Raw genomic sequence first — 27,690 nt, forward strand, 5'->3', positions numbered from 1 at the left:
TCATTGTGGTTTTGGTTTGCATTTCCCTGATGATGAGTGATGTGGAATATCTTTTCGTGGCCATTTGGATGTCTTTGGGAAAATGTCTGTTCAGATCTACCTATTACTTAATTGGGTTATTGGATTTTTTGCTGCTGAGTTGTACATTTTTTTTTATACCCCTCAGTATGAAACCAGATTTTGAAAAACCAAAATGTTCTGACCCTTGACTATGGAAATACTTTTTTTTTAAACTTTCTTTTTTTTAACGTTTATTTATTTTTGAGACAGAGAGAGACAGAGCATGAACGAGGGAGGGTCAGAGAGGGAGACACAGAATCTGAAGCAGGCTCCAGGCTCCGAGCTGTCAGCACAGAGCCTGATGCAGGGCTCAAACTCACGGACCGCGAGATCATAACCTGAGCTGAAGTCGGCCACTTAACCGACTGAGCTGCCCAGGCGCCCCCGGAAATACTTTTTAAAGCTTCTTGATCGGGGCGCCTGGGTGGCTCAGTCGGTTGAGCGGCCGACTTCGGCTCGGGTCACGATCTCACGTCTGTGAGTTCGAGCCCCGCGTCGGGCTCTGTGCTGACAGCTCAGAGCCTGGAGCCTGTTTCAGATTCTGTGTCTCCCTCTCTCTGACCCTCCCCCGTTCATGCTCTGTCTCTCTCTGTCTCAAAAATAAATAAACGTTAAAAAAAAAAATTTTTTAAAGCTTCTTGATCGATGGGGCGCCTGGGTGGCGCAGTCGGTTAAGCGTCCGACTTCAGCCAGGTCACGATCTCGCGGTCCGTGAGTTCGAGCCCCGCGTCGGGCTCTGGGCTGATGGCTCAGAGCCTGGAGCCTGCTTCTGATTCTGTGTCTCCCTCTCTCTCTGCCCCTCCCCCGTTCATGCTCTGTCTCTCTCTGTCCCCCAAAAAATAAATAAACGTTGAAAAAAAAATAAAAAAAAAAATAAAGCTTCTTGATCGAGGGAAAGTGAAATTTGATTTGTAGAGAAGTTTTAGGGACTTTTTCTCCGTGTTAAATGGTGGGTCTAGCTTGGGCAGTAATTGGATATGCTACTGGACCCATTGGTGTTTTTCACGTCCAGCCTCATGCTGTAGGGAGGTGGCACACAAAATGCCCCCGGAATGTTTGTTACTAGTCCACATGAGGTATGGATGGAAATGAAAAAGGAAGGGTTAGAAACTTTAAGACCTATTTGACAGTATCCGATCTTGGCTTTTAATTTTACATGGCTTTTAAATTTCATTTTCCAATACATTTTTATTGAATTTCACAAATGTTAGTCCACGGGATGGATTGGAAGTAATTTAAAAACTGGTCTGAACACTGTCTTCAAGTGTTCAGAACCAGCCACAGCTCCCCTGGCCGGCTGTGCGTTGTTTGCGGAGCGAATCGCTCGAGTGGTCTTCATACCGTTTTGATAAAATAACCTGGGCAACTGAGCGATCTTTGGTTCTGAGGAGTAATTACTTAGAAAAGCCGACAGATTCGTCAGTTGAGGAATTGCTATCAAAGGAGGAGAGAGTACTCTTGTTATGAGGACTGTGGTGTCAGTACAGGTGGCGGGGGTGGGGGGGTTGTAACGCTTGGAGCATCAGTAACGCATTAGTGCTATTCAGTGTGAAGGTAGGGTGGTGATAATTTATTCCGGACTTCTGAGCAGCAGTAATTGAATAGGAAACTGATTGCACATCATTCAGAGTAGTAATTTCAGCTAACCAAGTTTATCCGTAGGGGAAAAGTAATAGCTTGAGAGGAGAGAACGTTAGAAAAGACCCCTGTGAAATGTTTTTAAGTGAATCTTAGTACCGAACATCGGAAGTTTTAATTAGCAACATAATTGTGGCCTAGAGTGGAGGGTCTTGTGAGGCTGGGAGGTAGTGGCAGACCGGAATTGAGGTACAGCAGCTCTTGACCTTTGTAAGTGCTCTTTGTGTTGGGTTAGAAAAGCATGAAGAGGCAGCCTCCATGCTCATTTTTAAAGTATGTGTTTTATGAAAATTCTTTTTTTTTCCTTTTATTTTATTTTTTTCTTCAATATATGAAATTTATTGTAAAATTGGTTTCCATACAATACCCAGTACTCATCCTAAAAGGTGCCCTCCTCAATACCCATCACCCACCCTCCCCTCCCTCCCACCCCCCATCAACCCTCAGTTTGTTCTCAGTTTTTAAGAGTCTCTTATGCTTTGGCTCTCTCCCACTCTAACCTCTTTTTTTTTTTTTTTCCTTCCCCTCCCCCATGGGTTTCTGTTAAGTTTCTCAGGATCCACCTAAGAGTGAAACCATATGATATCTGTCTTTCTCTGTATGGCTTATTTCACTTAGCATCACACTCTCCAGTTCCATCCACGTTGCTACAAAGGGCCATATTTCATTCTTTCTCATTGCCACGTAGTACTCCACTGTGTATATAAACCACAATTTCTTTATCCATTCATCAGTTGATGGACATTTAGGCTCTTTCCATAATTTGGCTGTTGTTGAGAGTGCTGCTATAAACATTGGGGTACAAGTGCCCCTATGCATCAGTACTCCTGTATCCCTTGGGTAGATTCCTAGCAGTGCTATTGCTGGGTCATAGGGTAGGTCTGTTTTTAATTTTTTGAGGAACTGCCACACGAAAATTCTTAAAACAGCTATGTACAAATAAAATCTTATAAGAAATTGACCTCATTAGTTTTCTCATCTAGACCAATCAGCAGTGGCACATGCTTTACCATAAGCATGTTATTGGTACAAGAAAAATAACTAGGAGCTCTTTTTTTTTTTTTTAACGTTTATTTATTTTTGGGACAGAGAGAGACAGAGCATGAATGGGGGAGGGGCAGAGAGAGAGGGAGACACAGAATCGGAAGCAGGCTCCAGGCTCTGAGCCATCAGCCCAGAGCCCGACGCGGGGCTCGAACTCATGGACCTCGAGATCGTGACCTGAGCCGAAGTCGGAGGCTTAACCGACTGAACCACCCAGGCGCCCCTAGGAGCTCTTTTTTAAAAAATCTTGCATTTTTGATGGGTTTAGTTTTTTTTTTTTTAAGTTTATTTTACTTATTTATTTAGAGAGAGCGTGTGAGCAGGGGAGGGGCAGGAGAGAGAGGGAGAGGGAGAATCCCAAGCAGGCCCTGTGCTGTCAATGTGGAGCTCGGACCCATGAACCCCATGAGATCATGACCTGAACCGAAACCAAGACTTGGATTCTTAATGGACTTGAGCCACCCAGGTGCTCCCGATGGGCTTAGTTTTCTATCCAAACCTACCAGTTCTATTTCTAAAATAATTCCTGAGAAGTAAAACTTAAGCTTGTAAACTTTCAAAGACTTTTACGTATCTTTGCTAACAGATGAGTGTCTTATTATTTTTTTTAAATGTGAATCATTCATATTTTCTCCTGGCTTCATTTTTGTAATGTTTTAAAATACTGTCCATCGGGTCTGCATTTTTTAAGGTGCTGATGATAAGGTGCTGATGCAGGAAGTAAAAAGGCGTTGTCACTGCTTTAAGATTGAAGTGGACCAAGGACTTTTCTCAGTAATGTTCCTTCTGTCCATAAAAGTATTTTCTCCTTTTATTCAGAGGTAGTTTTGGTGCTGATTGTTATTGCTTTGACTTGCATAAGTGAAAGTGGCCTTGATTTGTTGTACTTTTTCCTCTTTGTATTAAAAACCAGGAAAGCAGTTATTTCTCAGGAATCAAAGGGGTAGCTGACCAAAAGGTTTGTCCAGGTGTGCCAACAAGGATACGGGCACTCTGTGAGTCTTGCATCCCCTGGGGACTCACCTAAGCCATGGCCTCCAGTCTTACTAGACACTTAGTGTGGCTGCAAAAGCTTGGCCTGTATGTAGGGGAGGCTAGAAACATACCAGTGTTTCCCTCTAGCTTGCTTGGTGTGGCCAAAAAGGTTTGGATCGCAATCTTAATTATACTCAGTAGCCAAATATGTTTCTAAGTTTGATTAACTGAACACAAAGCCTTTTTATGTTTTCGTGACTGGGCAATACGGATGGACAGTTTGGGTGACGATTTGGGTCTGTTCCTCACCGGTGCTCTGTGGGCATCGTGGATCAGCTGCGACCCCACTCCTATGCCGCTTTGCTCCAGGCCCCACTGATGAAAGCAGCCCCTTCCCGGGGCGTTTCTCGCTAAGTGGCAGAGGGGAAGGACATGTAAAAATGCGTGCCTTGGTGCTCAGGATTTTCAGAAATGACACATCCCACTTCCATACATGTGTCCCCAGTCAAAGCAAGCCCTGGGCCCCTAACATCCAATAGGGCAAGAGTATAAAATGTGTGGTCTACACAAAAGGTCTTCACAGGGAGGTGAAGGCACTCTATGTTTTGGAAACTAGCAAAAGTCTCAGAGGAGTTCAGTCAGAATGATAAAGACAGGAACTAAGTGTCAGTGTTAACACAAAGATGAGATTTGACAGAGGAGTGGAATCAGACCTCATAATTGATTACTTAGCAGCAGCAATGGAGACAGAAGAATTAAGCATTAATTCCGGATGTATGGCCTGGTAATGGCATTCACCAAGGAGCCGGAGTAAGGGTTCAGTCTTGGACATGGTGAGGTTGACGTGCCATCCGGGAAGAGGTGTTCGTTAGGTCTTACTGGCGTGTAGTTGAGGAGGGACACGGTGGCTGGGGAGATAGTGGATTCATCTGCCTGAAAGGGAGAGGCGGGCTGAATGAGATGTGTGATGCGAGGGTGTCCAGGGGGGAGCGCTGGGGGTGGATGCCCTGGGCAGCACCTTCCGGCCTCAGTGACAGCATTTGTGCGGCACACTGAGTAAGTAGAGCAGGTGGCTGGGCTGCACGGCCCGCCTTCCAGGGGCTCAGCCCATCAAACCGGGCAGATGAGCATCCCAGCAGGCCTGGTGCCGTGGTGGGGGGCGGCCACAAGACAGGGATGTGGGCACGGTCATTCTCACGGGACAAGAAGAGGAAAGAAGGAGTTGTCAAAAGGGAGGTGAGGTCGACGACGAGGGCTACAGAAGGCTGTGCACGGGGAAAACCGCAAGGTGCCCTCTGGGTTTGGCGGCCGGTGAGTCCCTGATGAACCACAGGAGAGGTGCTTCGTTGGCCTGGCGGGGATGGAAGCCAGATTTCAGTGAAATGAGGGATAAAAATAGATGATGAGTACTGACAGCTTAAGATTGTGTCTATAAAGAGGATAAGAGACGGTGGTGGTAGAGGTGATCCTAAGGTTGAGGGAGGATTGTTTTAGGATAAATGCAGTGTGAGCCCTTTTAAATGCTAAGGAGCAAGAACCAATGGAAAAGGCAAGGTGAAGAATCAAAAGGTGTGGGTTCAGGTGATGTGTGAAATGAGAAGGTGAGGGGATGGGATCCAAAGCCCAGCCTGGCAGAAGGAGGAGTTATGGAGGAGGAAGGAGGGGCTCGCCCTGGGTGGCGAGCAGCAGGCAGGTGATGGTGGGAAAATGTGTTATCCCTTTGTTACGTTTCCCTGAGCTGGAGGAACTTCCTTTAACATTTTTTGGTAGTAGAGGTCTGCTGGTGACAAAGTCTCTTAGCTTTTCTTTGTCTGAAATGTCTTTATTTTGCTTTCTTCATGGAAGGAAGTTCCAGGTTGACAGGTTTTTTTGTTTATTTAGCACTTTGAATCTGTGCTTTGTTGTTGTCTTCCTCTAAAGAGTACTGAGTTTTGTTTTTGCTTTTGTTTTTGTGGTAGACCGTTAATGTCCTTGTGCATCATTTGATCCTTTGGAAACTTGTTTTTATGCTTTGTTAGGGTGGTTTAGAGTAGCTTTTATTCTGGCGCTAGTAATGCTTAGCCCTATTTTTATTTTATTTTATTTTATTTTAATTTTTTTTAACGTTTATTTTCTTGAGACAGAGAGAGAGAGAGAGAGAGCATGAGTGGGGGAGGGGCAGAGAGCAAGGGAGACACAGAATCACAGAGCCCGACGCGGGGCTCAAACTCATGGACTGCGAGATCACGACCTGAGCCGAAGTCGGGACGCTTAACCGACTGAGCCACCCAGGCGCCCCTACATTTATTTATTTTTTGATAGAGACAGAGCATGAGTGGGGGGGAGCAGAGAGAGAGGGAGACACAGAATCCAAAGCAGGCTCCAGGCTCCAGGTTCCAGGCTCTGAACTGTCAGCACAGAGCCCGACATGGGGCTCGAACTCATCAGCTGTGAGATCATGACCTGAGCCGAAGTCGGATGCCCAACCGACTGAGCCACCCAGGCGCCCCAACGCTGTTTTTAGATGTGGCTTTCTAGGGTCTCTACTGATTGCTCAGAGAAGCCTCTTGACTCTGGTTAGTGAGAACTGGAGCATCTCCCAGCCCTGAGTGGGTTCTGGTGGTGGTCAGCTTCCAGCTCTCTGTCTGGTGCTATGTCTTCTCTGGCTTCATGGAGCCCTGCCCTCTAGGTGTGCACAGCTTGGTATTCAGCCAGAGATGAGGGGACAGCTCTTCTTCGGGGTGGCTGCCTCTTGGGAATTTGACCCCCCAAATCCCAGCCGCCTCTCCCTCCCCAGCCTCCACTCTGTCTCTTCGAGACCCTGAGATGTCTGTGTTCTCTCTGGGCTCCTTCCTCCTACTGCACCAGGTAGATGCTTCCAGATGGAAAGCCAGGCCTATTGAAGGCTCACCTTGTTTGTTTCTCTTTGTTAGGGAATTACAGTCACTGCCTGTTGTCTGGTGTTTTGTCCAGAGAGCTGGTGTGGTACCAGTTACTCCATTAGATCAGGAATGAAAATCTGTTTCTAAATGTATAGAAGTATTAGGTTTCTAAAAATCTTGACTGTAGGCTTCCTATTTGGTAAAACTACAAGGTAAGCAACTGATGGTAGCTTACCATCGGTAGACTTCCAGACTTTGGATTTGGCCAAGAATTCGCAGTGCATTGCCTGCATTGGCACTCCACAAGAAATTCTACTGTGTGGTGCTTGGGCATACCCGCATTAGAACGGATCAGGCCACTGGGGACTCCTGCTAAAAATAAGATTCCTGGGCCCTACCCTAAATCTGCCATATTAAGATCAGTATAATTCCTGTGTGTTTTAATCAATGTGAATAGACTTTGTTCACCAAAGTATGAGAATCATTGTTTTTGTATAGACCCTCTTGCGCAGTAGCCAGTAAAACAGCTGCCTGATGATGTTAAAGCTCTAAGTCCATAAGCACTGAGTGTTTGTAAGGATATGACACGAGGTGGTCTCATCAGTCACTGCAGATGAAAGTATCAGTTGGTCAGGCACCCTGGGGATCCAGTCGCCTAGAAGTGACGCATACCCTCCAACCCATCAATTGTGTGTCTAGCTCTGGGTGCAGGGAGACGACTGGGACATCACGGAGCCTGTCGCAAACAGCGTATCAGCAGTAGCAGGGATAGCCAGCTCTAGGAGCCTGGGTGTGTAATGTGTAATATATTCACTGTTTGATAGTTGAGTTCTGTAGTCTACAGTATGTATCGTATACTAGAGGAACTGAATACTATTCAGTGACAAATGGAAGAATTAGAGCCATTTGTAGCCATATGGGTGAATTACGGAAATACAGTATTTCCGAGGAATACTGGGGCCCAGGACGCAGACGACAGAACAGTGCATCTGTCATCTTGCTATTTAGATGCAAGGTTGTGAAAAACCTACAAAAGGAATGCAGGGAATGTGTAGGAATGGTGAGCACTGACTGGGGGAGGGGAGGAAGGAGGTGATGGGGGGGGGACACACGTGGGGCTCTAACCACATTTGTAATCCCTGAGCTGAGTATATGAACACAAGGGTTTTGTAATAGTACACTTTATACCTTTCTGCACATCCAAAATATTTCACCCTGCATTTCTTTTAGAGAATTGACGACCAGCCGGGGCGTCTCATTTAATTGTTTTAATCACCCTCATGGTAATAAAGTTCTTCATTAGTTATAATCTAAATTTTTTTCTTTCACCTTGGTTTTAAAATGTCTTTCCCCTTTTATCCTCGGGAGAAGTTGTGACATTCCTGGTCATGTCACTCTCCTGTTTTCATCCATTTGAAGTGGTCCCCCAAGTCACTCTTGATAGGAATGGTGCTGTCTGTTCTAACTCCCTGTTAACTCATCTGTTCAGGTGTCTGAAAATCTCATGCTTTGTCCTCCCCGCAGGTATTCACAACCTTGTCGGTGACCAAGCGCTCTGGGGGAAGCATCCTCCAGGCTGGCTGCTGAGGTTAAGCCCCAGTGCGGATGCTGTTGCCGACACTCCAAGCCACTGCTGTGTTAACTTGCCCAAGTCCAAGGTGCAGATTTTAGGAAGGGTTTTGTGCTTTGGCACCCGCGTGTCCCGCGCTGGTGGCACCCAAGGCCCCCTTGGATCTCTCGGGTAGAAGGTGGTGGATGGAAGGCAGACAGCGTCGCACTGGGGTCACCGTGACGGACTGGAGCTGACACTCGGCAGCGCATCGGAGGGCGCGTCCATGAAGTCACCGGCCCCAAGCCCCCGCGGTGGGCGGTGATGGAACAAGTGCCGAGCAGTTTTAGCGCGACCTCTCCGTTCTGGATTTGCTTATTCTCATTGTTCAGCTTTCTCATGTTGATTACTTCTTTTTTTTTCCTCCAAGGTGTACGTGATTACTAGAGATGAGAAACGTTAGCAGTCGATTTTTGTCCAAAAGCAAGTCTTGTCTAGAGTGTGCAAGTAAGGTGCCTCGCGCATGAGAGGCCCTCGGAGGCTGCATAGGCTTGTCCCGTGAGAGAGAACGGTCCCGGGAGCCAAGTGTCCTGTTTTATGTGACTCACCTGTTGAGCAGGGTCTCCCCTAATGAGTTCCGTGTCCACCAACGAGTACATTTAAGATTGAATCTGGCCAAATTTGCCCCATGTGCCACATCACCAGTTGTGAGGTGATGGCCCCTTGGCCAGCCCGTCTCAAGTGACGTTCCCCGGCGTGGAACTTGTACCATGGTTCCTGCCAGTACTCATCATGGAGGCAGAGGTACACCTTAGATGGGGAAAAACAATAAATGTTTTCCTTTACTTGGTTTATTGTGTGTTGGTCAAAGTGAGCTCTTTTGCAATAAGAAACACTTAATTTGTGTAAAACTGGTTTTTTTTGTTGTTGTAACTTTAGCTTTAAGTTAAACACACAAATATCACGGCCTTACTTTTCACACGTGCTATATGTATCTGTCCCTTCCTAAGAACCACATTCATAGGAAAATAGGTCTTCCCACACTTAGGATTTAACTCTTCTGTGGTAATCATTTTTTTAAGGAAGCTATTAATATCATAAGTTATTATTTTTGAACACAGGTGGATGTGAAGGATTTTCATTGAAAAACCGAATGGTTTTGCCTTTTTCTGTTGAATGGATGACCGTCGCTGGCAGAATGGTGGCAGTTTTTGCGCTCTGTTAGCTTTCCAACTCGTCTTGTTACAAAGAGGGATTGACTCTGCAGCTGTAGATTTCTGCGTGAATGTGCTGACTGTTCCAGGATTACGTGGAGGCCACCTTGTCTTTCTCTGAGTTGGCTTTTAAACGTGTGCTGTGGCCACCGGGCCTCCCGTCCGCAGGCCCTCCGGCCCCTCTGTCAGCTCTCCCCTCCGCGTGTATTCCAGCGGCAACCCTGAATGCTTGGTTCAAAGTACATTTCTTGGTCACCTCAGGGACCTTCTGTGCCTGCCTGGCTCTTAGTCAGCAGAGCGCCTGCGCCTGCCCCCCAGGGCGCTGCCTCCCGCCCTTACCCCTGCAGTGCTGTGAAGAAGGTGGGAAGGGACAAAGAGGGGAGTTGAGGCAGTTGACTGTGTTCGGTTTTATTTATTTTTTTAACCGTTGTTTTTTTTTTTTTCTCCAAGCCTGCCAGTCTCTGAAGTTAGAACAATAGGCAGTATGATTTTCGTGCCTAATCATGTTGTGATTCTCTCTTCTTAGTGGGATGGAATGTTCTGTCCCCCCAAGAAGGATTACACTTTATATATAGATTTGTCTTGTTTAGATTCTATAATTGCCCACTGTACTGAGATTCCTATTAAATTCCATGTATTTTTGTTATGTATCTTCTGGGAAAAACAGACAATGTGAAACATTAAAAGGTATTAATATCCACCCTGTGTGCCTTCTTATTGAATGGTGGTGTCGGGATTCTTTGCCGGATAGAGTTCAGGTTCTGCGTCGATGATGACGAGAACTAGCTGCTGAGATTTATGTGGTAGTGCTGTTGGCTCTTCCGATTCCATCCTCCAGCTTACTTGAGGTCGTGATCTTTAGAGCGGCACCAGCCCCCCACCCCGCCGCCCCCAACCACACTCAGGTGCACTCTCTCTCGGTCCCAGCGCTTTGTACGTCCGCAGCTACGTACCCCTGTTACCTCCCCACACGGCCGCGTGCGGGTCTGTAATCCTTCCTCTCCGGACCGAGCCGTCCTTGGGTACGGATCCACTGGTTATGACCATTCCGGCTTCTGGCCATGTCTGGCACATGGTAGGTGTTCAGGGCTCAGTTGATTCACTCACGTGCACCTGATTTTCTTATGCATCAGTTGTTAAGCAGAAATGTCTGTTTTGTGTTAACCCGGACCGAAACCTTTCCAAAACGTCTGTTCCATCCCGGGCGATTGCCGAGGGCTGACAGCATCAGCCCGGTGCGTGTTTGCCGCAGCACGTGCCAGGCCCTGTGTCCTGACCCACTCTGGCTGTCCTCATCCTTCGTCCTCCAACAGCTCTGCCAGGAAGTACTCCCGGACCCACCCATTTACAGATGGAGAAACAGCCCCAGGTAGGAATCCTCGCTCAGGATTACACTGCTGCTTAGTGATGCAGCAAGTGTTCGGACCCAGAGCTAGGTCTGTGACGTCACAGGCCCAGCCTCTTCGCCGCCTTTCCATACTGCCTCCCCTCCATCTGTGACTCCTGCGAGCTCTCGGGGCTGCGGAGTCCGTTCCCGGGGCCCCTCTCTTCTCGCACGCCGTTGCACAGTGTTGTCGGCACAGTTAATACATACTCTGAGGTGTGTTAGCGCTTTTCCTGACTGGTCTCTACACTGCCAGTTTATTTCCACTCTTTGTAGAGCCAGGATTTCATTGCTCAGACTTCCCTTGCCCCAAGCCCTCAGGGTCTATCGGGGGCCTCTAAATAGGCACATAGTCCCCTGGCGGACACAGGGCCTGTCACCTCCACCTGTGACCTCTGCTTTCCCTTGCCCCTTCTGGTCACACCTGCCCTGTGCTCCACATACACTCGACTCCTGACCTCCCTGCTCTGGACCGCCTCCACCGAGGATTCCCTACACGCACTCTGCGGTACTCTGTGTTCTCTCAAGAGCACTTTGAATTACTCTGCGTGGAGACTGGCGTATGTGTCTTGTCTGTCTCTGTCTCTTCCCCTCTGTCGGCCCCCCACCCCACCCCCCAGCTTCTAGCACGAGGCCTGCAAGAGGCTTGGCTGATGGAGCCTCTTACGCCTGGCTCAGGACCTATCGGACAAGGCCACTTTAGGGAGCCTGTTAATCTCTCCTCTTACCCCAGGAACCTTTGATTCTCATGTTAATGAGAGCTGAAGAGGCGGAACGTGAAACCGTCCACCTCAGCAGGGAGGAGAAAATTAAACTGCTTTGAGAAACCATTGCATTCCACCTACACTGCACATTTTGAGTCTGACGGCATCGGATGTTGGCAAAGGTGTGGAGCGAAATCGAGCGCTTACTTACTGCTGGCAGGAGTGTAAATGAACCGGTGCAGTCACTTTGGAAGACAGTTTGACGTTAGGACGAGGTGAAGGCTGCACAGCCTGGTGCCCGGCTCTGCCACGCTCAGACACACAGCCAGCACAGTAGGCGCGTACGGGGATCCGTGGCGCTGTGAGGAACAGCAAAAAGCAAAACCCGGAAACAGCCCCAGTAGCCATCAGATGAGGATGGACACACGAATCCACGCAAGAAGACTGGAGCAGCCGTGGCAAGATCTAGAACACGAGGGATCGGTCTAAAGCAGTGCTGAGTGAGAAAGTCACAGAGGAATACGTACAGTGTGACTCCATTGCGTAAACAAACAGGCAGAACTAGGCAGTGTGTGTGTGTGTGTGTGTGTGTGAGAGAGAGAGAGAGAGAGAGAAAATTGGCATAGAACCGTAAGGGAAAGCAAGAGAATGACAGTTGAAAATGAAGGATCCATCCAGAGTGTAAGCTGCTCGTTACCAACTTAGAGTGGAGGATGGGGTCACTTAGCGGCTGCTAGGAACCAAAGGTCCCTTTCCTAACCCCGCTGGAGCACTTCTGTGTCTGTTGTGTCATTATTTATGGTTTTTAGGGATGTTCCTTTGTGTCTACTCAGCACTTCTTTCAAGCGGCTTTAAAAGGGGAGGGGGGCAGCTCGCAAGGTTAGCCGACTGGGAGGGAGCCGGCACCGTCTCCGAGGAGGTTTCGCACGCAGAGCTAGGAGGCCAGGCTCTGAGGAGAGAGAACCCAGACGTACGTCCTTCTCTTGTGTTTCTCAGATGCTGTGTTGTTGTTTTTTTGTTTTTTTGTTTTTTTTTTTACAAATTGAGGGTCTGTGGCGACCCTTCATAATATTGGTGCCGTTTTCCCAACAGCATCTGCTCACTTTGTGTCCCATTTTGGTAATTCCGGCAATATTTCCAACTTCCTCATTTTTCTGTTTGTGACAGTGATCTGTCATCTGATGTTACGACTGTAATTAGGGGCCACCACGAACTGCTCCCGTACAAGGCCGTGAACTTAATCTAGAAATGTGGTGCGTGTTCTGACTGCTCCACCAACTGGCCATTCCCCTGTCTCTCTCCCTCCTCTTCTGTGAGACACAGAAATATTGAAATGAGGCCAATTAATAACCCCACAGCAACCTCTGCATGTTCAAGTGGAAGGGAGAGTCTGTCACTTTAAATCAAAACCTAGAAATGAGTCCGCCTGGCGAGGAAGGCATGGCAAAAACCAAGACGGGCCCAAAACAGAGCCTCTTGATCCAGTTAGCCAAGCTGTGAACACGACGAGTCCGTGAAGGCAAGAAAAGTGCCACTCCGGGGAACACGTGAGTGACGAGAAGGCAAAACAGCCTTCTTGCTGATACGGGGAAAGTGTGAGCGGTCTGGATGGAAGAACAGAGCGGTCACAACATCCCCCTTAGGCCGAAACCTAACCCAGCGCAGGGCCCCGAGTCTCTCCCGTCCCGTGAAGGCTGAGAGAGGTGAGAGAGCTGCAGAAGAAAGGTTGGCTCATGAGGTCTATAGGAAGAAGCCGTCCCTATCACACAGAAACAAGGAAAGTGGTTTCTTGAGCTGGAATCTACTCCTGGTGAAGATGCTGTGAAAGTGTTCAAGTGCCACAAAAATGTTTTTATTTTTGAGAGAGAGAGCGCACAAGCAGGGGAGGGGCAGAGAGAGAGGGAGACACAGAATGCGAAGCAGGCTCCAGGCCCTGAGCTATCAGCACAGAGCCCGACGTGGGGCTCGAACTCACGAACCATGAGATCATGACCTGAGCCACCCAGGAGCCCCAATGGCTATTTTATTTTATTAATAAAGTGTTTTTAAACTTAGTTATGTACTTTTTTCCCCTGACATAATGCTACTGCACACAAGAAGCTATAGTTTAGCATGAGCATAACTAATGTACCAAGAAACCAAAATACGTATTGACTCACTTTATTCTCACACTGTATCACTGGAACTGGACCGGCAGTGTCTCTGAGGTGTGCCCAAACGGCAGAAGGCCTTTCCTGACCTTCACTCACCACGATTGCATCCTTGATCTGAGATCCAGGAGTCAGCTGAACATAAACTTGAGTTTTGGGGTCATTTGTGGCACAGCAGTAGACGATGGGAGCCGAAGAGCGAGGTCAGAGAACAGGCAGGCCAGGTCTCTTCCCTAAACCCACTTTAAATCAGAGCACTCAACTCTGAACATTTCATAAGATTTTATGTAGAAAAAGAAAAGAGCTTTTGTTTTGTTTTTTTCTTCGAGTTTGTGAATTTGAAATTCCACTGCAAGAAAGCAGGATTTTACTGCAGGATGTTTCCTGCTAATGCCCTGTAGCTCTGACACCATCCACTGCCCTCTGGGCACTCCTGGGGGGGGGGTCTCACAAGGAGCCGAGCAGAGCAGGGATGGGGCGCTGCTGGATCTTCTGGCCGTCCGCGAGTGCCCGCCCCCCACCCCATGACCAGCCTTATGACAGTCGTTTGTCCGTCAGGTACTATTTCATAGTATAGAGATTGGAAAGGGAGGTCAGCTCCTCTGAGTCCAGTTACAGGTGCAGAAACACAGCCAGACGTGAAGCTGCCTCCTCGACATCAAGGTCAGGGGTGAACAGGTGTAAACGGAGCCGCGACCAGAAGCCATCCTGGCTTGCAGCCGCGTGCCTTTGCACAGCACAATACCGCTTGGTTCCTGCCACCATCTCCTTTGTAGATTGTCCCACATGCTTAAAAACACCAGCCACGCAAGCACACTCTCGACTGCCATGAAAATGAAGGGGAGGAAAGCACGTGCTGACTCTGAAGAAGCCGATAGGTAAGCAGTTCCTTGGCCCTGCGGTCGGCACACAGTAGGTGTGCGGGAGTGCATGGCGACTGGCCGGCGGTGAGGCGTGGGGAGCCCGTGGGGTTGGCTGCCCCACAGGGATGATGGGGATTCCTTCTTGTATGTCAGGGAAATGCGGTGGGGCCTGCCCAATAACTGCAAAAGCAAACACCCTGGGTGAGTGTTTGCCAAATGAATGAAGAGACAGGAGACCAGATTATGGATCGCTCCTTCCATCCGAGGCACAGTGGTTACGAGGTGAATAAACACTATGATGGTTAGTTTATGTGTCAACTTGACTGGATCAGGGGATACCCAGATATCTGGCTAAACACTGCCTCTGGGCGTGTGTGCGTGAGGGTGTTTCTGAAGGAAATTAGCATCGAATCAGTGGGCCAAGTAAAGACGTTTGCTTTCCCCAGTGTGGGTGGGCACCATCCAATCCACTGAGGGCCTTAACGGAAGAAAGAATTTGGCTTGTCCTACCTGATTGCTTGAGCTGGGATATTTATCTACCCTTGGTGCTCCTGGATCTCAGACCCTTGGACTCAGACTGAGTCTGAGCTGGGAGCCACTAGCTTTCCCGGATCTCTCCAGCTTGCAGATGGCAGATCGCGAGACTTCTCAGCCTCTGTAATTGCATCAATCAATTTCTTATAATAAATCTTTTCCTATACATATATCCTATTGGCCTAGTTTCTCTAGAGAACTCTAAAACTCTGAAGGTGTGTGTGGTCAGGGAGGGCGGGTGAATGCACATAGTTACTCCTTCATTTCTTTTTTAAAAAATGCTATGAATGGGGCGCCTGGGTGGCTTAGTCAGTTAAGCATCCGACTCTTGGTTTCAACTCAGGTCATGATCTCAGTTCTGTGGGTTCGAGCCCCGCATCAGGCACTGTCCTGGCAGGGTGGAGCCAGCTTGGGACTCTCTCTCCCCTCTTTCTCTGTCTCTCCCCAGCTCGTGCTGTCTCACACTCTCTCAAAATAGATAAACTTTAAAAAATTCTTTAAAACAAAATGCTGTGCAGCGCGCCTGAGTGGCTCAGTTGTTAAGCATCTGACTTTGGCTAAAGTCAGGATCTCATGGTTCGTGAGTTTGAGTACCACACTGGGTGAGCTTGAGCCCTGCTTCTCTCTCTCCCTTTCTCTCCTTCTCTCTGCCCCTCGCTCGCACACGCTCTCTCTTTTAAAAAAATGCTATGCAGGCAGGAGAATTCAGCAGTGAACAAAAACATCAATAATTCTTTACACCATAGTGGAGGGAAACAGGCAAAAATAACAAGTCAGATGTGTGGAATGTGAGCTGGTGTTAAATGCCATGGAGAAAAATCTAAGCAGGGAAAGAGATAGGGGTGTGGATCCCGGGGAAACAGAAAACGGAAGATGGGAAGGCAGAGAGGGGAGTTGTAAGTAGCCTGTGGAAGATTCCAAGCTCTGGCCAGTGCTTTGGGACGCATTCTGGGGCCGGAGCCGGGATGGGGGTGAGGTGAGTGAGGCCTGCTCACTGAAGGCCTCCTAAGAGCGGGATCAGCCCTTGCACAGCTCTGGGAATTGAGTTCTGCCCTCTGGACTCCACATGCTTCTCACCCTGGTCCTGAGCACCTGATGGGCAGTCGGCTTTGGGCCGGTTGACATCCTGCCCCAGCCCTGACCAAGGCAGCACGGTTAGAATCTCAGCTGTGCCAACCGCTGGGCCAAGTTATCTGCGCTCAGCCTCGCTCAGTTCCCTCCTCGGTAAAGTGGGGCTGTTAACTCGTACCTTCCGAGGATGTCTGCGAGCGTTTAAGAAGTTGAAAAACATAAAGCACTTAGAATATAACCTTACTGTGTGGAGAGCAGGCATATGGCAACATTGACGGTTGTTATTACATGATTCGGTCGGAGTGAAGAGTGGAAAAGAGGTCGGAGAAACAGACGCGTAGGCAGCTCCAAGTCAGAGCAAGAGACGGAGGGAGCCTGGAAAGGGCAGTTGCCGTGGAGAAGGTGGGGTGGTAGGTATGGAGAGAAGAGCAGTAAACCCGATTGTGACACGGCCGTGTGTCATTCCACAGTTACGTATAAATTCCCTACTGTGTGTTTGGAATTGTGCTCAGAACTGGCTTGATGGGAAAGCCAGGGTAAGTTCAGTCTCCCCAGACAGACTCCGGGGAACACAGGAGACGGGCACACGGCGGCCTCAGCTCAGTCCCCAGCTTCCAGCGGGCACTTCGACAAAACAAGCCTAAAGCAGCTCATCCGTTGGCCTGGAAGGACTCACAGGTGACTTAGGAGCTGTAGGTCTAGCGGTGGGATTTGGGCTGTGTCCCCAGCAGTGCTCAGGGCTTTAGACCTTTTAAAAAATGCTTCAAAACATGAAGGAAAAAAGTTAACACAGGAAAACTGCAATGGCGAAATCTTTTATTTATTTATATTTTTAAAAAATAAATTTTAGTGTTGGGGTGCCTGGGTGTCTCAATCGGTTGGGCGGCCGACTACAGCTCAGGTCATGATCTCTCAGTCTGTAAGTTCGAGCCCCGCATCGGGCTCTGTGCCGACAGTTCAGAGCCTGGAGCCTGCTTCCGAATCTATGTCTCCCTCTCTCTCTGCCCCTTCCCTGCTTGCTCTCTGTCTCTGTCTCTCTCTCAAAAATGATAAAAACATTAAAAAAAATTTTTAGTGTTTATTTTTGGGAGAAAGCGAGAGAGAGAGAGAGAGAGTGCGAGCAGGGGAGGGGCAGAGAGAGGGAGGGAGACACAGAATCTGAAGCAGGCTCCAGGCTCTGAGCTGTCGGCACAGAGCCCAACACGGGGCTTGAACTCACGAGCCATGAGGTCATGACCTGAGCTGAAGTAGGATGCTTAACCGACTGAGCCACCCAGGTGCCCCTCAATGGAGAAATCTTTAAATGTCTACCTAACACGATCTCAACTAATCAAACGCAATTGAATCTGGCTCCCATATACTTGTAAACATTATAGTTCATATGTCTGGGATGATGTGGGGGCAACGTGCTAATACAAGTGTGTAGGAGAACAAAGACCTCAAAACGGCCCCAGAGGAGATGCTCAAAAGAGACATTATTGATGGAAACTTCAGGCAAGGAGAACAAAAGCACTGCACATGCAAGGCACTTTACTTGCAGCGGTTCCATGAACCCTTGTAAGAACGCTCGGAACTTTTGTGCCCATTTTTCGGGCCGGGGGGGGGGGGGGGCGGGAAGATGCGGCTCAGAGTCAAGCATCCATTCATCAGTCCAAACTCACGGGGATGTGAAGTAGCACAAAGAGAAGGTGTGCCCCCTGGTGTTCATCTGTGTGAACAGCAGGCTGCCGCTTCCGCCTCCCACTTCTAATCCATTACTTTTTTTGGAACACAAACTATTCAGCTGAGTGAATAAGCCCGCTGAGCTAAAAAAAGTTACAGGACTTGCACATCAAGAGGGCAGGACATACAGCTGGGCAGACAATGCTGGGAAAACTCCATCAGTACTTGTGTGACTGTCAAACAGGATCCGTGTCTACACCCTGTAACAAAGGTAGCCTTGAAACAGACCTAAATGCATGCGTGTGGCACAAACATCAAGTGCGTACGGTAATATAGGAAAATACGTCGGTGACCCGGAGGTGGGGATGGACTACTAAACCGTGGTCTGAAAGCATGGACCGTGAGGCAAAAACATCGAATGGACCGACAGTGTCACAGGTTCTGACCCAACAGACCACCATGGACAAGAGGGAATAAAGACGCACCAAAACTGGGAAAAGACAATCTCAGCGTCTAACACTGACAAGGGACTTGGAACCAGGTGACTCCAAGGAATCCTGCCCAGTCCTCAAGAAGACAGGGCCCCCGGAAGAAAATGGGCAGAGGACGCTGAGTTGGCTGTTCCTTGAAGAGGACAGATGTGCAGGCTCACGAGTGACTAAGAGGTGAATGGAAATGACGGGAGGTCACGTTATCCTCGTAAGATCTGCCGACACCAGAGGCTGATGAAGGCCAAGCGAGGGGACTCTTGGGCTGTGTGTACCCCACGACCCGGCCGTCCTGCCCCCCGGGGCACCAGCCCCAGAGAGCTCGTACGTGTGTGTAAGGGAGCGAGCCTGCCGCTGTCTACTGGAGCGTCATTCGGGGCATCGGGAAGCTGGGCCCGGTCCCGATGTCTCTCACTGGGGGACGGCTGGGTGGGCTGCGGTGGGCGCAGGACAGGGCAGCAGTGTTCCAGATGTGCCGCGACATGGGTCAGAGCAGGAGTGAGTCTGTTTTCAGCATGTGAGGTCCACAGAAGCAAAGGGGCAGTGCTGGGATTCAAGGCCAGGACGGCGACTCTCTGTCTCTTTCTACCCTAGCCCTGCTGCTTCCTGCACACACACAGCAGCCTCCAAATGTCCAGGGGAGTCTGTTGGTTGGGTAGGGAGGGTGGGAGAGGGCTGTCACCTGATAATAACCTCTGAGGGATTGTGAGCCCCGCCGCCGTGGAGTGGGGCTTCAAGCCCTTGGTGCCGCTCAAGGGTGTAGGGGTGACTCTAGGGTAAGGAGAGCGCTGGGCCAGCAGGAGGGAGACCCAGAAGGAGAGGCCTGTCTGTGCCAAGGGGTCAAGTGCAGAGGCAGGGAGGAAAAGCCCGTGCACGCTCTGGCCCCCAGCAGCCAGCCTGGAACCCGCATAGGCCTTTGAAGACGACCGTGTAATGTGCAGGAGCTAATATCGCACCCTACCCCCAGCTCTAGTGTGGCAACAACCCATGGGAAGGGGATTTTGTGGATGAGTCCCCCACCCCTGCAGGGCGTAGGGTGGGGATTGGCTGCATCACGGGCACCACCCTTCCCTGGTGTCCTTCCTGCGGTAGTGAATTTGAGCCTAATAGTTGGTGAAATGAATTTCTCACGGTGAAGTGAAGAGACAGGAAAATGACTAGGAAGGTAACTGCCTTGCCTCCCATTTGGCTCTCACAGGTTAATGACTACCTTCTTATAAATTTCTTTTTCCTCAAATCTGGTGGTACTTTGCCTGGGTCCATACCCAGGACCCTTAACAAAGGAAGGGAGAAAAGGCCATCGGCAGCTGCTCAGGGCTGGGCCTGCCTGGACTTGTCCCTGCTCGGTGTGGAGTCAGGCGGCTCTGGGCCACTGGCGTGGGGGCTCTCCCACGGCCACGTGCAGCATTTAGGAGCTGCTTCCTCAGGGCTTTGCTTGCGGTCACCATCATGCACTCTGCTCTGTGCTGAGCCTCTGAAACAAGGAGGCTCCAGTAAAAGCATTCGCTGTGCTGCACATCGTCTGAGGCTCCGCCGTGCAGGGTCTCAGCCCACAGGTGGACCCGAGAGCTGGGCATTATTGTCCCATTTTTTAGAAGAACCTCAGGGTGGTCGCACACGTGCGGAATGGGGACAGTCTGCTGTCTTCAGTGAATAGAACACGAAGGGGAAACAACAAGGCGGAAGGAACCAGAGTCCTTGGGTGACCAACCCTGGAGCGCCCTGCCCCCCTCCATCTTGTAGACGAGAGAGAAAGAAGTGTGTCTGGACCCCTCTTTGGAGATGCAGCACTCTGGGGCTCTCTGATACCCCAGCTTAGCCTCTACTCCCGCTAATACAGCCACTTAAATCATTTTTTGTCCCAGAGAATATTTAATGATGTGAGAAATAGCTTACAGTGAATAGCTTTTGTCAGTATACAGACAAGGATTTTTAGGGCACTGGGACCACTCTGGATGACGATTTGTCCGGACCCACAGAATGCACGACAACGAGAATGAACCCTGATGTAAACTTGGGACTTTGGGTGATTATGATGTGTCAGGTTCATGGATCTTGGCAAATGTACCACTCTGGAGGGGGATGTTGAAATTGGGGGACGCCCTGTGTGTAAGGGCAGGGGTTATATATCTCTGTCCCTTCCACTCAATTTAGCCGTGAAGATTAAACTGCTCTAAGAAATAAAGGCTATTAAAAAAAAGAACCGCACGACAACCCAATCCAGCTCCAGAGATGTGCGGCAGTGCGGAAGACCCACGCATTTTTCTGTGGCGTGGCCTCAACCTTCTCACGGCCTGCCGAGAGGTCCGCATGGTTGTTTGAAGGTGGCCCCTGGGACCCGGACCTTTTTGCGCCTAGGGAACAAACTCTCTGCGTGAGATGCTCAGGTAAGTCCCCAAGGTTCAGCTGGGCCTCAAGGTCTCGTGATGCCAGCCACCCACCAAATGAGCAAGAATCCAACATCACACTAAACTCGGGCCTGCTGCCGTGTGGCTGTCACATGGCTCGTGGCACCAGAGGGTGACTATGACCACACAGGCACTGCTGAGCGTGTTTTCATCCGACCCCGTGAAACTAATCTCTGCGGAAAACGCCAGGAGGTGGTTCTCCCTCACTTTTGTTTATTGGATTCCTAAGGTGTCGTGTCTGAGAAGAAGGAGAGCGTTAGTTGTATTTATAATGACATTCATTAGTGCCTAACTAAAATGCATTAATATTTTATTCGTGACTGTTAAGTGGTGGCAGGCCAGTGCTGTGCCAAATACGAGTCTGGAGCCATTGCTCCAGACCTGCGGCTTCTCTGGAGGAGCTGAGACACGCGTGGGGACCCGCGGGCACTCACACAGCGGGCAGAAGGACCATCTCCAGATGATGCGTTCTTTTTTTTTTTTAATGTTTATTTATTTTTGAGAGAGAGACAGAGTGTGAGCGGGGGAGGGGCAGAGAGAGAGGGAGATGCAGAATCCAAAGCAGGCTCCGGGCTCCGAGCCGTCGGCACAGAGCCCGGTGCGGGGCTTGAACTCACAAACCGTGAGATCGTGACCTGACCTGAAGTGGGAGGCTTAGCCGATTGAGCCACCCCGGGCGCCCCTCCAGATGATGCCTTCTTTCAGGAAGCAAATACGTGTCAGGCATGATGTAACCAAACCTCCATCACGTGGACGCAACAATAGAGACAGACCCAAAGGCTTCTGCGGAACACAGGAGGCTGGGGTCCCGTCTCCCGATTCCTTTGATGGCCGGGAGGCTTTGCATCAAGGGTCTGTGCCCTCCACCCGGGCTCCCCTTCCTTCCCAGGGGGGAGGGTCCCGGGGAGGGGCTGCTCCAACAGATCTGGATATGAACCAGGTTCCTGCCAGCCTCTGTCACTGGTCACTGTGGGTGGGTGTAAGAGGGAGTGAAGACTCCCCCTGATCCCTGCAGGGCAGAGCTGAGGACAGGTCCCCACGGATTTCACAGCCTTTCCTGTGGGTGTCATCACATAGCTTACAGCACCTTTGTCATCTCTGTGTATTTACTTAATGCTCTGGTTTAATAAAGTGATCCCTCTTCTTTTATTATTGTTTTAAGTGTTTATTTTTGAGAGAGACAAAGTGTGAGCAGGGGAGGGGCAGAGAGAGAGAAGGAGACACAGAATCTGAAATAGGCTCCAGGCTCCGAGCTATCAGCACAGAGCCCGACGCGGGGCTCAAACTCGTGAACGGCAAGATCATGACCTGAGCCGAAGTCAGACACTTAACCAACTGAGCCATCCGGGTGCCCCCCACCTTCTTTTAAATGTGAACACATTTATGTACATACGTCTGTCTGTCTGTCTGCACCCATCATAGGGCTTGAATTCACAATCCTGAGATCAAGAGTTGCATGCTCCGTTGACTGAGCCAGCCAGGGACCCCCTGAACACATTTGTTTGAAAACAAAGCCATGTAACAAAATCATAAATGGAAGCCAGCCTCACTTGCCGTAAACAGATATTAATTTTGTAAAAATGCATATTGCCTGTGCCTGAAATGCATGAGTTGTTTCTGGAAGGCCACGTAAGAAGCACATGGTGATGACCTAGGAGAGAAGAGCTGGTGGCCGGGGATGGGGTGGGGGACAACTGTGAGTGCCTATTCCTTAATCCCATTTATTCTTTCTGCCTTTGGAATTAAACAAAACCAGTTTGAAAGAAATGCGATGAAAACGAAACGTTGGCATTAACTTCTGGCTACATAGCGTGGCCTCCCGAAGCCGCTGGGCCTCAGGCCTCTGCGATAGAGCATCAGGTGGCAGAGGGAGGCGGTAAGGAAACCAGCGGAGGCTTTCTCTGATGTAATCAAAGAACAAAACCCGCTCAGAACCACCTTCCCACTGTGTCACTCATGCCGCCCTCCACCCCGTGCTGAGCTCCCTCCCAGCCCTCAGCATCCTGGCCCCGACCTGTGGTCAGCATTGTTCCGGGGACAGGACAGGCTCCAGGAAGTCAGAACTGAGAGCGGGCTTAGAGCCCCCCAAGCGAATATTCCTGACCAGGTTCTCGGATCCAGGGAGATGGTAGCTGGTCTCGGTCACATTTGCAAAGAGTTCTGGGACTTCTTAAAGCCACCCACTTTGCAGAAGCAGAAACCGAGGTTTAAGAAGGAGTGACTTCTCCAAGGACACACAGCTCGCGCGCCCGAGGCTCTTGGCGTCTCTCAGCCACAACCTTCCCTGGATGCAGAGGCAAGGTGTGCGTGTCGAAGATGCCAGCTCTCCAGGCTGGAGGGAAGAACCTGCAGGGGCCCGTTTTGTCCAGTGCTCTGCCTTGGAGCAGGGTGAGGGCTCCCGGCCTTGATTTCCAAAGGAAGCTTGAAGGATCAGAGAAGCTAATTCACACAGTGAGCAAATGCCACGCCCACGTAGAGCCAAGCAACCTGAGCGTGGGAAGACCCGCTCTGACCCAGGGCAGTGGGAACTTGCGACACCACCGGCCGCCGGGGACAGACGTGGCACCAGTGACTTGATCTCTGAGGCGCCTCTGCCGTTCAGACCGTGTTCTTTTCCAGATGTTGAGATGATCCGAAGATTAGGGTGCGCAGCAGACCTAGTCTTTCAGTAACTTTTCCGGCTGTGTCTCCACTAGGAAGTGGAGATGTGGGGCTCTGTTTTGGCCGGTGTGTTTCTTTAGAGACTCAGTTCCTGTAGGAGGTTGAAGGGCGTCCTTCCTTTGACTAATGGGCATGTTAACTGTGTTGGAATCTCACCCAATAACTCAGAAGAAGGGTTCCTCAACTAGGGGTGATTTTACCCCCAGGGGACATTCATGTTGGTTGTCACAACGGGGCACAGGGGTCCGAGAGGGTGGGAGTGATATCGGCGTCCGGCGGAAGAAGCCAGGGTGTTGCAAAACGTACCGCAAAGCACGGCCGCTGCAACAGAGAATTATCCAGCCAAATCGCCGACAGTGTGGAGATCGAGAGACCCTGTTCTAGGATTGCTCTAGAATCTTCCAGAGCTGTTTCCAAGACTCCACACAAAACCCCCACAGAAGTCTACAAGGACCCATGCACGTGGTGTTGGGTTGAGTAGTAGAAGACATATTGTGGAATAATGGCAGCCAGCCTCGTTGGGCAAATGGCCAGATAGCCTTTGGTTGCTATCGGAGGCCAGTAGTTGCCGGGGGTGGTGAAGGAAGCTGCTCCCTGACTTTGCTCCCTGGTGAAAATGCTACCAGTTGGCTGACACTCATCAGCAGGGAGGTGCAGACCTGCTCACTAAACCCAGGGAGGCCCCGATTCTTGGTCCTTTTAGACACTCCACCTGCACCTTGGATAAAAAACTCATTGATGCAAAGTGTCACCAAATCCTCTGAGCTGGTGGCTGGACATAGGACCCTTTAGGAACTGGGAATGTGGTGCTAGCATGGGGGAGGGCGCACTGGGTTCCGTTCCCTGCTCGTACATGGATGAGATGTCTCTAGAGTGTGTTAGCCAATGCACATACCTGAAAACCACAGATTTTACCAAGGAGAGCCCATTTAAAAAAAAAAAAATTAATGTTTATTTATTATTCAGAGACGGAGCGTCAGTGGGGGAGGGGCAGAGAGAGAGGGAGACACAGAATCTGAAACAGGCTCCAGGCTCTGAGCGGTCAGCACAGAGCCTGACGCGGGGCTCGAACTCACGGACCGCGAGATCATGACCTGAGCCGAAGTCGGACTCTTAACCGACTGAGCCACCCAGGCGCCCCTAGGAGAGCCCATTTCTAGCTTCCATGATGTTCCTTAGCCACGAATTTCACCTCCTAAATCTACTTCTAACATCTATTTTTGCTAAATAGCAAACTCTTCAATGTGGATCAGAGATCAGGAGAGCCAGACTTCGTGATGGCCCCTCTGGAGTGTGACCTTTTGACTGAATGCCACCATTGGGGTGGCTTAAGTCCCACACTCTCCCTTACATCACGCCCTGTGGAAAGGTTCTAAGGTAAATTCCAGGGGCCTCCCGGAAGGGCCGAAGTCTTGTCTAGAGCCAGCATGGAGACCAGGAAGAGAGGCTAGGTAAGAGAAGCCTCCAGAAGGAAAGGAGGCCAGGAGGAGTTATGCAGCAGCCTCTCAATGGCTTTAGTTGGGGACCTTCCAGCTTGCCCACGGCCTTGTGTTCTGAAGACCGGGAACCTAGGCCGGGAGCTTCTCCCTGCATCCCCCGTGGTTTCAACCCATGGCAGCTTTGAAAGGAGCAACTTGGTGCCCAACAGGCCCTTCCCGGATCTCAAAAGACTTGATTATCAAGCAAGCGTCCCTGGGAAGTTTCCTTCATAGCGCCGATCAGAGTGGGATCATTTTCAGGAATGTCTTTCTCCCCAACCAGTCTGGAGGGTCCAGAGAGCTGGGGGCAGCATAGGGAATCTGTGGGACAGCATAGGGAATTGTGGGAGCCTGCAGCCCTGAGTCCGGACTGAATCTCCATCTGCCACTTACTAGCCATGTGGCCTTTTGAGAAACACGACTGAGCCTCCCTGTGCCTCACTTTCCTTCCCCGTCAAGTGGACGTGTTGTAGCATCTACCTACCTTAGAGGCTGGATGTGGATTAGAGGAGATAATGGTTAGAAGGCATTTAGCACTGTGTTTGATCCTTACTAAGTGTTTAATAAATGTTAACTGTTACTATTATTATCAATAATATAAATGTTAACTATTATTATTATTAGCAATAATATTATTGACCTCTGTATTTTCTTTTTTTTTTTTTTTTTTTTTTTCAACGTTTATTTATTTTTGGGACAGAGAGAGACAGAGCATGAACGGGCGAGGGGCAGAGAGAGAGGGAGACACAGAATTGGAAACAGGCTCCAGGCTCTGAGCCATCAGCCCAGAGCCCGACGCGGGGCTCGAACTCACAGACCGCAAGATCGTGACCTGGCTGAAGTCGGACGCTTAACCGACTGCGCCACCCAGGCGCCCCGACCTCTGTATTTTCAAAGCCTCGAACAAAAGCCAGATCAGAAGAGGAGGGGGCATTGGGGCGCCTGGGTGACTCGGTTGGTTAGGCATCCAACTTCGGCTCAGGATATGATCTCTCAGCGGGGTTTGGGCCCCGCGTCAGGCTCTGTGCTGATAGTTCAGAGCCTGGAGCCTGCTTCAGGTTATGTGCCTCCCTCCCTCTCCTTCTGCCCCTCCCCTGCTTGTGCTCTGTCTGTCTGTCTCTTTCGAAACTAAATATTAAAAAACTAAAAAAAAAAGAATAAGAGGAGGGGAGAGGCAAGACAAGGTTCATGCTTCAGTTCACGTTCTGTTGATTGGCAACTGGGCCTTGAACAAGACACTCAGTGTCTCTGGTCTCATTTTCCTGCCCTGAATAATGGAGATAATAGCACCCAAGTGTATTGTTTAGAAGTGTTTTTGGCTGCAAGTAACAACCAGGGGCCTAAACCAATAAACGTTTCTTCTTCTCCCATAAGAAGTCCCAAGCAAGTGGTTTCAGCTATTGGAGCAGCAGCTCGCTGATGTCAGGGTTCTGGGTCTGCTGCTTGGCAATTCTCTTGTCCTTTTCCTCATGGTCACAAGATGGCTGCTGCAGCTCCAGGCATCAAGTCCATAGTCAGGGCAAAAAGGGTGCTACTGCCTCTTTACCTTTTGTGCAGCCATGCCAGCAAACCCCAGCTGACTTTTACTTTTAACTTCCTGGCCCAAGCTGTGTCCCATGGCCACCTCCAGCTGCAAGGGAGACTGGGAAAGTGAGTTTTGTTTTGTTTTGTTTTTCCGCTTTTCCAGTCTATTGAGTGGATTAGCCCATGCAAAGCAGAGATAACCCCAGGCAGTGGAGGAGCTAATCTTTGTTTTATGTCTGTCTTCTTCTCTCTGGGCTCTGTCACCGCCGACCCCCCCCCCCCCCGCCCCTGGGGTTGCTGTAGGGCTCCAAGAAGATTGCATACATGAAAGAGCTCTCTAACGCACTGCACAGGTTAGAGCCATGATTCCGAATATCAGAGCTGCGAAAAGGAAAAGCAAGACTAACCATCCTAGAACAGCCTGTGTTTCCCCTGTTTACTTGCTACAGAAGGTCTCGATGTGACTTACATCATCATTAAGCAGGTGGAGCATTTGCTTCAAAACCTCACCTCTCGTGATCCCTCCTTGTTCTGTTCACTCTCTGTTCTCAGTGCAACAGGGACCAGTCAGTTCTCTCTGCAAACAAAATCAGCGAAAAACCTTCTGGGGACATTTCGAGGTGTGCATGGGCACAGTGGATGCTGGCCGGGCGGTGGCGTGTGTTGATTCATCCACAGGGGGCAACAACACCTCTGTCAATATTTGCAAGGGAGAGAGGTCTTCACGAGAAAGAAAGGCCACATTATGGGAATGGAATGTTTTATGCAGGAGACGTTTTAGAATCAGGGAGGGTCAATAAAGAGGCTAAGAAGGGTTAAGAACTTGGGCGTAAGAATAAGGCACCGAGGAGTCTACCGCCTAAGAAGGAAGGCAAGACTTCTTCTATCACCTGCCCTGCCCTGCGGCCCCACGTCCCCAGTTTTAGGAAATAACGGACTTTTCCCTGAGACTGTTTGGTGGGAGAATCTAGAGATGCATATGTCAAAAGGCCTGAGGGAGAACCTCCGTGAGCAATCCCCACAGCGTCCTACGGACTGACTGCTTCCTCCCTTTTCGGTCCAAGAGGATTTGGAGGGAGGTGTTGAAAGCAACGGCTTCTGAAGTCACACAGGCTGGGTTCAAATCCTAGCTGAGCCACGTGCTTGTGTGACTTGACTTTGCTGTCGAACCTCTTGGGGCCTGGGTTGCTCAGCCAGAGAAAGGGGGTGATAACATCAGCCCCTCCCTCGTGTGGTTGACACAAGGACTAAATAAGGAGAGCCCTCTGCCGGTGTGAGCGAAGACTATATGCGAACCTTCGGCAGACAGCCGATCTGGCCACTGGGGAGGTGGGGGGGTGGTTCTTCCAGCTAGACCCACGAATTCTTGTGTGTGCCTGAAGACACATTTTCTTTCCTTCCTCTTTGGTAACCTGAGCAGTG

At 49.9% G+C, this 27,690-nt stretch overlaps 1 protein-coding gene across 2 annotated transcripts in view; it reads left to right on the forward strand.

Annotated features, from left to right (window-relative positions):
* The window catches only part of TXNRD1 (thioredoxin reductase 1), a 71,845-nt gene extending 61,804 nt beyond the window's left edge, over positions 1-10,041 (forward strand). For both annotated transcript variants that reach the window (XM_047067372.1, XM_047067371.1), the window contains exon 15: positions 8,103-10,041. In XM_047067372.1, coding sequence (XP_046923328.1) covers positions 8,103-8,165 — 63 coding nt within the window. In that variant the 3' untranslated portion in view covers positions 8,166-10,041. The remainder of the gene's footprint in view (positions 1-8,102) is intronic.
* Positions 10,042-27,690: the final 17,649 nt, after the last annotated feature.

The sequence above is a fragment of the Lynx rufus genome, unplaced genomic scaffold (assembly GCF_022079265.1).
Source record: "Lynx rufus isolate CCGP_SWC_20201006 ecotype Redwood Valley unplaced genomic scaffold, mLynRuf1.p SCAF_7, whole genome shotgun sequence".
In the NCBI taxonomy this organism is placed as follows: domain Eukaryota; kingdom Metazoa; phylum Chordata; class Mammalia; order Carnivora; family Felidae; genus Lynx; species Lynx rufus.